Genomic DNA, 15,092 nt, shown 5'->3' with positions numbered 1-15,092 from the left:
ACTACCTCCTTTCCTGAGGTATTCATAACTCTGAGGTTCTACTGTAAGTTTTTTCAGTGATCGAGAGGAAGTCCTTATTCTAGAGTAAGATGGACATTTTCCTTTACAAATGTTTTGACAGGATTTTTTTAACAAAATGGAAATTTTTAAAAATAAAAGTTCGTGTTGATTCCTCCCCCCCAAAAAACTGCCCTTAACCCACCTAAGCCAGTGGTTCCCCAACTTGTTCCGCCATTTGTGCAGGGAAAGCCCCTGGCAGGCCGGGCCAGTTTGTTTACCTGCCGCATCCGCAGGTTCAGCCGATCGCGGCTCCCAGTGGCCGCGGTTTGCTGCTTCAGGCCAATGGGAGCTGCTGGAAGCGACGTGGGCCGAGGGAGGTACTGGCCGCCGTTTCCAGCAGCTCTCATTGGCCTGGAGCAGCGAACCGCGGCCACTGGGAGCTGTGATTGGCCAAACCTGTGGACGTGGCAGGTAAACAAAGGCCCGCCAGGGCCTTTCCCTGCACAAGCGGCAGAACAAGTTGGGGAACTACTTCCCTAAACTAAATTACATTTTCTATTTTTCATTGTAAAAAAAAAGTTTTATTTTTGTTATTTTTTGTTGTGGAAGAAGAAATCCTTTCCTGTTAAGCTCTGAGGAGTTCCCACTGAGTCACTACTAATCAAATGCTGCAGACTGTTCTAAGGATGTTGTCTTTTTTGAGGGAGATACAAACCTGAGGCTCCGATTACTTGAGGTCACTAAAGATACCATAGTTCTTTTCACTAGCCTATGAGTTAACTTCAGCTTCCCTGCCGAAAGCTTACTTTGAGTTCTGCCTTTCTAAATTCCCCCTGAAGCTTCGTTTTAGACTTACTCACTTCTTGTCCTAGGTGGTTCTTCAGTGTTGTGCATTATTAAACAGTAGGTCTCCATCTCTAATTTCTGTGATTTTCATGAATACAGCAAATACTTTATTGAAGTTAATGTATGCTCCCTTTCAATTACATTCTCAATGTATGTCTGAATATGTAACGATAGTAGGCACAGATCTGTTTCTCAGTTCTCTGACTTGCAATGAATGTAGTATAATTATCAGAAAATGACATTCCTGAAATCTTGAACAGTTGAATCTAGTGAATGTAGGTCCAAAGCTCATTAACTTAGAAAATTTGCTGATGGTTTCTCTTTGTCTTTTTCAATCTTTCAATTCTAGTCTGTGAATATCCACAAAGCCTACAGGACGTCACCTGGATTAGATTACAAATTGTGGTTTTACAATACTGATAACATTTTACAAACATATTGCATGTTCCCTGGATGAAATCTTGGCTCCCTTGGAACCAATAGCAAAACACCTATTGATTTCAGTATAGCTAGACTTTCACCCAGTATATTCATATGCGGGAGTTCTGCTATTGATTTCAGTGGGCTCAGGATTTCAACTTTGTTTCTGTTTTGTATTTGTCTCATTAAAATAAGAGGAGGAGACTATAGTTTTTCCATATGGAGCTGATTCAGCCAGTCTTTCTCATTTGGAATGAACTCTTAGTCCACAATTAAAGTCCTATTGAAATTAGATACACTAGAACCTCAGAGTTATGAACACCAGAATTACAAACTGACCGGTCAACCATATACCTCATTTGGAACCAGAAGTACGCAATCAGGCAGCAGGAGAGACAAAAATAAATTAAAAAAGGGAAAGTTAAAAAAAAATTGACAGACATAATAAAACTGTTTGTGCTTGTTTCATTTAAATGAAGATGGTTAAAAGAAGCATTTTTCTTCTGCATAGTAAAGTTTCAAAGCTATATTAAGTCAATGTTCAGTTGTAAACATTTGAAAGAACAATGATCACGTTTTGTTCAGAGTTACGAACATTTCAGTTACAATCTCCCTTTGCGAGGTGTTCTACTGTACTAGTCAACGTAAGCTCACAAGAATTTAGCTCAGAATCTAGCAATCACAGCAGTCCTTAGTACAATAAATATTCCTCTCCACCTATATTCAAAACTTTGCATATACTTTGGTCAGCTCTTTTGTTGATTATAGTAATCTCTGCTCTGGTCTTTTTACTCTCAACTCTCCAGATCATGGGTGCTGCAGCACCCCTGACTTCAAGTGGTTTCTATCATATACAGCATTTGCAGTTTGTCCAATGGCTCTCAGCACTCCCACTATACAAATTGTTCTAGCACCCCTGTTCCCGATACCAGCCTATCCAAAATAGCTATTGAATCCTCTTCCACTCCTTTTTGTACTAAATATTCAGTGTGTCACCAAATCATGTAGATTTTCCTAAAAAGCACTTTTTTAAAATCAGTCCTTTCCCTTTGTCTCTACAGCTAAAATCTTTTTACGTGGCCTTTAATTATCTTTGACGTACTTTCTTATTCTACCCTTGCTTACTTTGCTTTGCCGATATGTGACGTCTCACCACTCCCGTGACATCCTTCTCCCCACCTTGTTTCCAGACCATCTTTTATGCTGTTCTGCTGCAGCTCTGCAGGTACAACTCTGTGTACAACTCTGCAGGTACAATTCTGTACAATTCTGTATAATGGGCAATTAACTTAATGTCCCTGAGGCCAGGTAAAGACATGGCAGTGAGGCTTAATCCTCTGCTGTTGTGAACCAGTATGCATTCAAATCAATTCTCAGTTGGAAGGAACTTCCAGAAGAATAAAGCATTATTATGAACAATGATTAACTTAATAGTAATATAAATAATTAAAAATGTTATGTATAAAGTGTATACAACATTATACAGAGTTAAGCCTTCCAAGGAGTGGACCTCCCCATTCCGTTAACTGTCATTATAAACCTGTGCATAAATAATGGCCAAGATTTTGAAGAGTTGCTAGTGAATGTAGGTTCCTGGTTTTTGGATACTCATTTGGCATTGCCTTAAAAAGACCCAGAAGATAGCTGCTTAGCATATTATGAAGGCTCCTTTAAGGTGTCTCAAGCTGTGCACCCAAAATAACTAGACTTTTGAAAATCATGCCCAATAAAAATAACAACATTGTCCTTAGGGTCTTATAATATGTTTGCCTTGTTCATATACCATCCAGGAGAGGCCCTTAAAGTACTTACACACATACAAGAATTAAGTCTCACCAGTAGATTTTAAGGAGCATTAAGGAGTCGGAATCCACATTTTACAATTGGAAACTGAGACACAAAGAAATTAAATCTGACCTCAGTTTTAAATATTGTCCATTTAAATGCTAACAGCGCATGCAAGGAGCAATTTCTCTTCTTCCCCTTGCCCCACAACAAAAAAATGGCAAAAAAGTTACATTAATGCAATATTGGGAATACAAATGTTAATGCACAGAAATCAGGAAATAAAATTGGGTACTCTGTAATCCATCTATAATGTCATATAGCTCATCTTCCACAGCCCATTCCCACCATACTTCATCATTCCCACTCATTGTGTTATGTCTAGAACATATGGTGTAAGCTCTTTTGGGCTGGGATTGTGATTTTCCATCATGTTTGCTAAGTATCTAGCATGCCTTTAACTATAAAAATTAATAACTATAAAAGCCGATGCTGTTCTGACTTACACACCACACAGCCCCAGTGACCTTACGATTTGGCTTGCTGTGTAGACTTAGGTATGCTTTTAACGGCCTAAGTAGTAAACAAACAAAATTTCTTCTCTCAGTTATACAGGAATACCTTCAGAATAACTGAGAGCAGAATTGCAATATGTGTGAGTTAATTACAAAGTAACCTTAACTTAATTTCCTGACTTGTACATTTCAATTCAAACCTCAATGTGGCAATAACCTTTATTTTTCTTCACTTATTTGTTCAAAATGGAGCATGAGGAATACTGAAGTTGTGGCAATACAATGTCATGCTCACAACTTTAATTACCACGTAGCTTTCTCTTTCTGTATCACAAAAAGAAAAGGAGTACTTGTGGCACCTTAGAGACTAACCAATTTATTTGAGCATAAGCTTTCGTGAGCTACAGCTCACTTCATCAGATGCAAGTGAGCTGTAGCTCACGAAAGCTTATGCTCAAATAAATTGGTTAGTCTATAAGGTGCCACAAGGACTCCTTTTTGCGAATACAGACTAACACGGCTGTTACTCTGAAACCTTTCTGTACCACGTATCACATGAGGGTGTTTATGCCATCATAGAATCATAGAATCATAGAATATGAGGGTTGGAAGGGACCCCAGAAGGTCATCTACTCCAACCCCCTGCTCAAAGCAGGACCAATTCCCAGTTAAATCATCCCAGCCAGGGCTTTGTCAAGCCTGACCTTAAAAACCTCTAAGGAAGGAGATTCTACCACCTCCCTAGGTAACGCATTCGAGTGTTTCACCACCCTCTTAGTGAAAAAGTTTTTCCTAATATCCAATCTAAACCTCCCCCACTGCAACTTGAGACCATTACTCCTCGTTCTGTCATCTGCTACCATTGAGAACAGTCTAGAGCCATCCTCTTTGGAACCCCCTTTCAGGTAGTTGAAAGCAGCTATCAAATCCCCCCTCATTCTTCTCTTCTGCAGGCTAAACAATCCCAGCTCCCTCAGCCTCTCCTCATAACTCATGTGTTCCAGTCCCCTAATCATTTTTGTTGCCCTTCACTGGACTCTCTCCAATTTATCCACATCCTTCTTGAAGTGTGGGGCCCAAAACTGGACACAGTACTCCAGATGAGGCCTCACCAATGTCAAATAGAGGGGAACGATCACGTCCCTCGATCTGCTCGCTATGCCCCTACTTATACATCCCAAAATGCCATTGGCCTTCTTGGCAACAAGGGCACACTGCTGACTCATATCCAGCTTCTCGTCCACTGTCACCCCTAGGTCCTTTTCCGCAGAACTGCTGCCTAGCCATTCGGTCCCTAGTCTGTAGCTGTGCATTGGGTTCTTCCGTCCTAAGTGCAGGACCCTGCACTTATCCTTATTGAACCTCATCAGATTCCTTTTGGCCCAATCCTCCAATTTGTCTAGGTCCTTCTGTATCCTATCCCTCCCCTCCAGCGTATCTACCACTCCTCCCAGTTTAGTATCATCTGCAAATTTGCTGAGAGTGCAATCCACACCATCCTCCAGATCATTTATGAAGATATTGAATAAAACCGGCCCCAGGACCGACCCTTCGGGTACTCCACTTGATACCGGCTGCCAACTAGACATGGAGCCATTGATCACTACCCGTTGAGCCCGACAATCTAGCCAGCTTTCTACCCACCTTATAGTGCATTCATCCAGCCCATACTTCCTTAACTTGCTGACAAGAATACTGTGGGAGACAGTGTCAAAAGCTTTGCTAAAGTCAAGAAACAATACATCCACTGCTTTCCCTTCATCCACAGAACCAGTAATCTCATCATAAAAGGCGATTAGATTAGTCAGGCATGACCTTCCCTTGGTGAATCCATGCTGGCTGTTCCTGATCACTTTCCTCTCATGCAAGTGCTTCAGGATTGATTCTTTGAGGACCTGCTCCATGATTTTTCCAGGGACTGAGGTGAGGCTGACTGGCCTGTAGTTCCCAGGATCCTCCTTCTTCCCTTTTTTAAAGATTGGCACTACATTAGCCTTTTTCCAGTCATCCGGGACTTCCCCGGTTCGCCACGAGTTTTCAAAGATAATGGCCAATGGCTCTGCAATCACAGCCGCCAATTCCTTCAGCACTCTCGGATGCAACTCGTCCGGCCCCATGGACTTATGCACGTCCAGCTTTTCTAAATAGTCCCTAACCACCTCTATCTCCACAGAGGGCTGGCCATCTCTTCCCCATTTTGTGATGCCCAGCGCAGCAGTCTGGGAGCTGACCTTGTTAGTGAAGACAGAGGCAAAAAAAGCATTGAGTACATTAGCTTTTTCCACATCCTCTGTCAGTAGGTTGCCTCCCTCATTCAGTAAGGGGCCCACAGATTCCTTGGCTTTCTTCTTGTTGCCAACATACCTGAAGAAACCCTTCTTGTTACTCTTGACATCTCTGGCTAGCTGCAGCTCCAGGTGCGATTTGGCCCTCCTGATATCATTCCTACATGCCCGAGTAATATTTTTATACTCTTCCCTGGTCAGATGTCCAACCTTCCACTTCTTGTAAGCTTCTTTTTTATGTTTAAGATCCGCTAGGATTTCACCATTAAGCCAAGCTGGTCGCCTGCCATATTTACTATTCTTTCGACTCATCGGGATGGTTTGTCCCTGTAACCTCAACAGGGATTCCTTGAAATACAGCCAGCTCTCCTGGACTCCTTTCCCCTTCAAGTTAGTCCCCCAGGGGATCCTGGCCATCCGTTCCCTAAGGGAGTCGAAGTCTGCTTTCCTGAAGTCCAGGGTCCGTATCCTGCTGCTTACCTTTCTTCCCTGCGTCAGGATCCTGAACTCAACCAACTCATGGTCACTGCCTCCCAGATTCCCATCCACTTTTGCTTCCCCCACTAATTCTATCCGGTTTGTGAGCAGTAGGTCAAGAAAAGCACCCCCCTAGTTGGCTCCTCTAGCACTTGCGCCAGGAAATTGTCCCCTACGCTTTCCAAAAACTTCCTGGATTGCCTATGTACCGCTGTATTGCTCTCCCAGCAGATATCAGGAAAATTAAAGTCACCCATGAGAATCGGCATGCGATCTAGTAGGTTCCGCGAGCTGCCGGAAGAAAGCCTCATCTACCTCATCCCCCTGGTCCGGTGGTCTATAGCAGACTCCCACCACTACATCACTCTTGTTGCACACACTTCTAAACTTAATCGAGAGACACTCAGGTTTTTCTGCAGTTTCGTACCGGAGCTCTGAGCAGTCACACTGCTCCCTTACATACAGTGCTACTCCCCCACCTTTTCTGCCCTGCCTGTCCTTCCTGAACAGTTTATAACCATCCATGACAGTACTCCAGTCATGCGAGTTATCCCACCAAGTCTCTGTTATTCCGATCACATCATAGTTCCTTGACATCACCAGGACCTCCAGTTCTCCCTGCTTGTTTCCAAGGCTTTGTTCATTTGTATATAAGCACTTGAGATAACCTGTTGATCGCCCCTCATTCCCAGTATGAGGCAGGAGCCCTCCCCTCACAGACATTCCTGCCTGTGCTTCCTCCCGGTATCCCGCTTTCCCACTTACCTCAGGGCTTTGGTCTCCTTCCCCCGGTGAACCTAGTTTAAAGCCCTCCTCACTAGGTTAGCCAGCCTGCTGGCAAAGATGCTCTTCCCTCTCTTCGTAAGATGGAGCCCGTCTCTGCCCAGCACTCCTCCTTCATGGAACACCATCCCATGGTCAAAGAAACCAAAGCCTTCTCTCCGACACCACCTGCGTAGCCATTCGTTGACTTCCACGATTCGACGCTCCCTACCTAGGCCTTTTCCTTCCACGGGGAGGATGGACGAGAACACCACTTGCACCTCCAACTCCTTTATCCTTCTTCCTAGAGCCACATAGTCCGCAGTGATCTGCTCAAGGTCATTCTTGGCAGTATCATTGGTGCCCACATGGAGAAGCAGGAAGGGGTAGCGATCCGAGGGCTTGATGTTTCTCGGCAGTCTCTCTGTCACATCGCGAATCCTAGCTCCTGGCAAGCAGCAGACTTCTCGGTTTTCCCGGTCAGGGCGGCATATAGATGACTCAGTCCCCCGGAGGAGAGAGTCCCCGACCACCACCACCCGCCTTCTCCTCTTGGGAGTGGTGGTCGTGGAACTCCCAACCTCAGGACATAGCATCTCATGCCTTCCAACCATCGGAGTCTCCTTCTGCTTTCTCGCCCCAGACATATCATCTGGTCCACTCTCCGCAACGATACCTGTGGAGAGAACATGAAAGCGGTTAATTACCTGTGTCTGTGTTACTGGAACCCGGACATTCCGCTTACCTCTTCTGGAGGTCACATGTTGCCACGCTTCTTCACTGGCCTCTTGGCTCCTCTGTGCAACCTGCTCTATATCTGTAGAGCTTTGTGCCCCTAGAAGCCTATCCTGAGTTTTGTCCAGAAAATCCTCAGTTTCTCGTATGCAACGCAGGGTCGTTATCTGTTGCTCCAGACCTTCAATCTTCTCTTCCAATATGGAGACCAGCTTGCACTTTGTACAGACAAAGTTGCTTCTGTCCTGTGGAAGAAAGACAAACATGGCACATCCAGTGCAGGTCACAACAGCTGAACCCCCCCCCCCTTCCATATCACCTTCCTACTATGAGCTTCCTCAGAGCAGTTTGCAAGACGTAAGCCTCACTGGGCTCACTCCAGGCGAACTCCCAGGCAAACTCCTGCTGTGTGCTGCTCTGCTGTCCCCGCTGCTCAGTTGGTTCACCGCTGCTCAGCTGGTTTGCGAAACTCTGGCTATTTTTAAACAGCCAGGCTTCCCTGACGCAAACAAACAGTCACCCTACAGCCTGCCCCCTGCAGGCTAGCAGCCAATCAGACACTCACTGAGGCTCTCACACTGCCCCCCCAGCAAACACGCGCTCGGATACTTCCTCAGCAAGCAAACAAACACACACGGATACTTACCAGTCCCAGGCAAACTCCTGCTGTGTGCTGCTCAGCTGGTTCGCCGCTGCTCAGCTGGTTCGCGAAGCTCTGGCGAAACATCATTCTTGCCTTGTATAATTGTGATCTGAAACCTTAATTTGAATTGTCCAAAGGAAGGTTGAATGAACATCCTCTGCTAGTAAATATAACAGCTGGGCTTCTCTTCATTCCCCAAGCAATAGTTATGGGAAATTTCAAGTGTAACATAACTGTTGCGCTTTAGCAGTCAGCTGGCACAGTGATAGGGCTACAACTGTGGAAAGTGGCAAAGTACACAAGAGCACAGTGGAGTTCGATCCTGTTTTACCTTTGCTAACAAAAGCCTTGTAAAATTTCAGGTTTTATGATAAATAACCACATACTTCATTATGTCATTTGTACACATGCCTGCAGTTAACAAACAAGCAGTAGGAGCTGGCTGCCCCCTTATAGAACCTCCTAGATGAGTCAGGAGAGGGTTAATGTATTGTAGTACTGTTGTGTGTTTCTCTGTCCTTGTCAGATAATCTCTGAGTTTAATCTTCATTCACTAATTAGTGTGTATAAGCATGTCTTACTTTTGTGTCATTGGATGCTGTCATTCCAAGAATGCAGTTGAAAAGAATTTAGGACAATGCTCCTTGAAAAGAGGGGAGAGATTCCAGAGTGCTCAGTCCCCAGCACAGGCTTTTACTCCAGTGACTAGAACTGGTTTGTCAACAGCTCCATCTGCAGCCCATGGATAGCCCTGTGTGCTTCACATTATCATGCTCTATGCTCGCAGAACACAGTTGTCTGTTAAAATTAGATTTGAAAGGCAACACCTTAGAACACCTTTTTTTGTGGTTGAAATTTTGGCAGTGTCAGGTTTTATATGATTTTTGAGAGTATAGCTGTAGGCTTTGTCAACGGAAACTTGCTGAGAAAGAACGGGGGGGGTGGTAAATGAGGAAGAAACTGTCACTGTTGTTGAAGGCCTGCAATCGGGCATAATAAACTCTCCAGTCAGCTGTTTAAACAAGTACACAGCAAATTAAATTCATCTCTGGGTTTTGTTTTTCTCTTGGAGAAAATTGATTTATCTGAGTGGGTTTTTTTTAAATATTGTAGTTATTAATAACAAAGGCAGTTTCTAAGCTGTCCTGTACTTGGTACTGTCTCCCTTGTGTTTTGAGAATGAGCAGTGCAGAGCTGTCTGCCAAAGTTATCTGAATAATCTGTATGCCCAGCAGTAGTATTGTCAATAGTGTTTCTCTAGCAAAGGGGTGTGTGAGGGGCAGAGATTAGTATTGCTTATGTCTATTTATAGTTGGGGTCTGAGGTTTTGCAACACAAGAGGGCTGTGTCAGTCTTTTCTAGTTACCTGTAATGGAAATAGCTTTGTTTGTTTGTTTTTAATTTAAAAAAAAATGTGGGAAGATGTGGGGGATGGTGGTCTAAACTTAACTGTAACCTTTGTTTTATTGAACTGAGTTCTGGTAATTTAGAGTAATGCTTCATCTGTTGTTTGTATTGCACACATGTAGCCCTCCATACATGCCTACATAGATGGGTTTTCCAGTATCCTCTAAAAAGTCAACAAATTAGAGTCACTTTGGTTGGGCTGTGAAGTGAATTGTAAAGTCAAGGAGCCCTCACACAGTACCACCTACCAGCAGCTCCCTCTTTCTTATGCCAAGGGAGCTCTGGTTTAAGCGCTTCCGATGATCTCAACACATGGGGCGAGTCAGTCTCTCAGGTAGGCTAGTCTCAAGGCATTTAGGGATTCATAAGTCAAAAACAACACTTAAACTCCACCTGGAAAACTTGAGGCAGCCAATGCAGAATCTGGAGAGCAGCTGTTTCATGCTTACAAAACGACTTTCAGCTTAACACGCGGACTGCTACCTTCTAAACCAGATTGTTTCCAATTTTAGGTGTATGCCATGTAAAGGACACTGCAATTGTCAAACCTTGAACTAACACAGGCATTGATGATGGCAGCGAGTGGTAATGATGACATTGCCTTGCCAGGTGATTTATAAGAGTGCATTAAAACAGAGGGGCAGTCCGTCCTGTTTAGTTTCGTGAATGGGAGTGAGAAAGGTGAAAGAAAGGGAGTGCCGCCTTTGTGGTATAGTTTTCCATTTCTCCAGACCCCACCGAAGTCCATACAGGACATCATCATCCTGGAAACCCATAGGATCAGCATGTTCTTTCTCATTCTCTCTCATGGGAATTCATGGGTCACACTGTCTTACAGAGCTTGGGTAGGACAGGAGGACGGTCAGAGGCACAAGACCTCCACATGGGTCTCCCTATCATTAAGCAGAGCTCTTAAGAATCTTGAGCTCTGAGTTTAATTTATTAATCTTTATTTTTGTGGTTTAAATATACTGCTAGATTCATATGGGGACAACACCTTATACCCCTAAGAGGGGAAATCTGGTAGAAACTGTGCAAGTTCAAAACTTGGGGAGTTAAGTCCTCTACATAGGAAAAAGCTGCATAGGTAGCTGTATGGACAGTTATAAGTATGTTTATCATTTCTGATCTCTGAATACATTTTTCACTTTCAAATTCTGTTCTCAAAAGTTTTTACAGACACTTTGCAGAAATAGATATTGTTTTATTTTATTTGCCCCTAGAATTGTATGGAGTACTGCGCCCCTTTGCCTAAGTTATCTCACTGAAAATCTTAACTGAGTATCCTCTTTATTAGTAATGACTTAGATTTTATAGCACCTTTCAAATGCTTTATGAACTTAATTAACTGAGGTATGTATTATTCATAGAGATACTTCACATGCTGTTGAAATGCAGCCACCTCTGGGGTAGAATGTGGCAGCTGTTTAACAATGTGCGTCAACATCACACAACAGTTTAAAGCAGGGAGTGAAGGATACTGTATTCAATTGAAAATGTTTACGAAATGTGTTCCCTGATCAGCTTTTTTAACCACACTCTTTATTGTGACTATAATCAAATGGATTTCATTTTAAATTAAGGGAGAAAAGCAAGCCTTTTCCTTGTGCTTCCACTGACAAAATATAGTGCTGACAGGATATGTTGTGATGTATTCATTACAAGGGAAGAAAACAATACGTAGTCAGTCTGGGAAGAGGGGAAAAAAAAGCCACAAACAGAATCAGATTCAGCAACTTCCCAACAACTCTGTTGTTTTTTCAGCTTTAGCAATGATAACATGGAGTCTAGAGTAAACACTGTAAAATGGAATACCAAAAGGATCTTCCTTTCTAATATACTATACAGAATAAAACAAACACAAAAAAAGACAAGTGGAAAATGTAACAGAAGCTCATGCTATTATCACAACTAAAGGGAAACAAACTAGAATGTCAATGTAATCTGAAAAATAGCAACTTTATCTTTAGAGACTGTAGGTCATGTTTGCAATTCACATGTGTTTTGTTCTGTAATTGCACATCATATATAATGTCATATTAGTGGAAAATTTATACAGAACTTAAAAACATACTTTTTTTCCTTTAATTAATGTCTATAAAGGTTTATTTAATGATAATATTTTTGCTCAGAATCCCACAGAGCAGGGCTTAACATCCCATGAATTGACCATTCCAGATGATGTCTTGGAGCTGTGTGAAACATTAGTGCATTACTGGCATGTCCTTTAAAGTATTAAAGGGAAAAAGAAATTATGTGATACCACAGTTATTTAATTTCTATTATTGATTTAGCTGACTATATAAAAGGATTCCCAGAATTTAATGTGAGTAGTATGACAAAACTGCATCAAATAGATTCTTATTTGATTACACAAATAAAGTGAGAGTTGAACTTTCAAACTGAAAAGAAAACCACCCAAGAGGACTTCTGCACTTCATGAGAGGGATTGTGCAGGGGTTGGTCTTTGACCCTACATTATTTAATATTTTTTATCAATGTTTTGGAAGAAAACATATAATCATTACTGATTAAGTTTGCAGATGACACAAAGATTGAGAGTATTGTAAATAATGAAGAGGACAGGTTACTGATACAGAGCTATATAGATTCCTTAGTAAGCAAAAACTATGTGTTTCAACATGGTCAAATGTAAATGTATACATCTAGTAACAAACAGTGCGAGCCATGAGTCTGGAAAATGACATGGGGGTCATGGTGGATAATCAGCTGAACATGAGCTTCCAGGGCAACACTGTGGCTACAAGTACTAATGTGTATAAATAGGGGAATGTTGAGTAGTAATATACAAATTTATATTGTCTCTGAATTAGGTATTGATGCAACCACTGCTGGAATACTCTGTCAGTTCTCTCCACAATTCAAGTAGGAGGCTGGAAAAATTGGGGAGGATTCAGAAAATATCCATGAGTATGATTAAAGGATTAGAAAACATACCTCATAGTGAGAGACTCAAAGGCCTGGAGCATCACAGTGCCTAAGTGTTAGTGACCTAGAAAATCACTGTAATTCACAAATTTAAGTGCCTTGGCTCCCTGTACAATGAATAGGGAGATATAGGTTCACAAAACGGTTATGCTAGGCAGGGAGCCCCCTAAGCATGGGCACGGGAACTAGAAGTGCAGGAGTGCTGCAGCACCCCCAGGATTTATACGGGGTCCCGGCCACCAGCCTCGTGTCTGGGGTTCTGCACCTGGCACCCAGCCCTGCGCCCGGGGTCCTGGACCTGAGAGTCTGCTCCCTGCCCCTGCCCCCAGGGCTCTGCTCCCTGGCCCCATGCCTGGGGCTTGGATCCCAGCCATCAGCCCAGTGCCCCAGCCACTGGCCCTGTGCCTGTGGCCTTGTGCCTGGGGCCCCACTCCTGGGGTCTCAGCCATTGGCCCCGCACCCAGGGCTCCATTCCTGGCCCCGTGCCCACTCCCAGCTGTGGACCCAGCCTTGGCCCCCTTACCCCTGCCTGGGTTCCCCCCTCCCGAAGACACAGCCCTTCTCCTGGCCCCAGCTCTGGGGGATAAGGGGAGGTGCGGACAGGGGTAAGAGGGAGCATGAGGTAAAAAGTAAAAACTGCTTTCAGCACCCCCACTATTAAGTGTTCCAGCGCCACTGCCCCTAAAATAACCTATGGGAGATACTGACCAGAAGGGTGTGTGCTAAATACCACCCCTCTCATGGAGATAGGTCCCTAAATCCAGGCTGCAGGGAGGTATTTATATCTCCTAGTGATTTTCAGTTATGAACCATCTCCTAGAGTTACGGCCACCAATTTAAGAAGAAGCTGGAGTCGTGGGGAACAGGGAATCAGAAAAAGGAGCTCGTTTGTTACTTTTTTGCCTAGCAGTTAAGGTACTTCCCTGTAATGTAGAAGACCCCAGTTCAAGTCCCCCAACCACTTGAGGGGGAGAGGATTTGTTATCTCTCTGGTGATCCTCCTGACCACTGAGCTATGGAATATTCTGGTGTGGGCTCCCTCAGTTCTCCTACTGAATCTGTTACATTCTGGATAAATAATGAAAGAGTGATTGAAACGGGGACTGGACCCATGGTCTCCCACTGCCCAGGTGTGTGTGGACTACAGAGTCAGTCTCATTCTCTCTCTCTGGCCAATGACAGTTCCACTGTTCCAGTGTGTAGGAGACCCAGGATGCAGTCCCCATACTCCAATGAGCCGCACATCAGAATATCCTTTAGTCCAATGGTTAGAGCTTTAACCAGGGGTCTCCCATATCCCAGGTGAGTTTCCTAACCATTGAGCTTAGTTATGAGGGAGGTCTTCCTCCTACCCCTCTCCGCCACTGTTTTGTGTCAACTCACCTGTGGTTCTCAATCCAATAGGTGTCCTCTGAAAACCTTCCAGGTGGAGAACTTCCAGTGAAATCAATAAGATTGGAGATGCAGGATTAGAAACCTTAATCTTCTTTGCCTTCGCCTTGTTCCATTAGTCAGGGCTGGCAGCTCTTTTTCTTCATCTCCAAGAGTTCCTGTCAAGCGCACCTTCCGAACTGACACTGACCCTCTTCGTGTCTTCCTTCTGCATCTCAAAACACCTTTTGGGGGAATCTTCATTATGGTCATTGCCCCATAACTACTAGATATTCAATCATAGAAATCATAGAATATCAGGGTTGGAAGGGACCTCAGGAGGTCATCTCGTCCAACCCCCTGCTCAAAGCAGAACCAATCCCCAATTTTTGCCCCAGATCCCAAATGGCCCCCTCAAGGATTGGACTCACAACCCTGGGTTTAGCAGGCCAATGCTCAAACCACTGAGCTATCCCTCCCCCCAAAAAACAGGACCAATCCCCAATTTTTGCCCCAGATATCTAAATGGCCCCCTCAAGGATTGAACTCACAACCCTGGGTTTAGCAGGCCATGCTCAAACCACTGAGCTATCCCTCCCTCTGTATTCATGTAGTTTGCAGATGACACAAAGATTGAGAGTATCTCGCCAGACATAGTGTCACATGACACAATCATCTCTGCTTTTCCATGATGGGGGCAATTTGCATCATGGCTCATACCATTTCATTGCATAGCCTATACACACGTCTCTCACCTAGTGTCCACCTGAGCTTTCTCATTAAAGATCAAGCTGTTAATATGAATTATAATTTATTTGGCTACATTCAAGCTCTTTTCTGATATGACAAACAAATTCCACTCACAAGGATGACCTTTTTGTATGTCTATTTTCTTTT

General features: G+C 43.7%; 1 protein-coding gene across 11 annotated transcripts in view; it reads left to right on the top strand.

The window, feature by feature from the left end:
- PCDH9 (protocadherin 9) overlaps nucleotides 1–15,092 on the top strand; it is an 892,742-nt gene that overhangs the window by 488,442 nt on the left and 389,208 nt on the right. For 2 of the 11 annotated variants that reach the window (XM_073346325.2, XM_078853252.1), the window contains exon 3: nucleotides 2,457–2,517. The exons of the other annotated variants lie outside the window; for them this stretch is intronic. In XM_073346325.2, the coding sequence (XP_073202426.1) occupies nucleotides 2,457–2,517 (61 nt within the window). The remainder of the gene's footprint in view (nucleotides 1–2,456; nucleotides 2,518–15,092) is intronic. 11 annotated transcript variants of the gene reach the window in all.

Source organism: Lepidochelys kempii, chromosome 1 (assembly GCF_965140285.1).
Source record: "Lepidochelys kempii isolate rLepKem1 chromosome 1, rLepKem1.hap1, whole genome shotgun sequence".
Classification (NCBI taxonomy): Eukaryota; Metazoa; Chordata; order Testudines; family Cheloniidae; genus Lepidochelys; species Lepidochelys kempii.
Note: the sequence above shows the minus strand (reverse complement) of the source record. Positions and strands in the feature narration are given on the sequence as shown.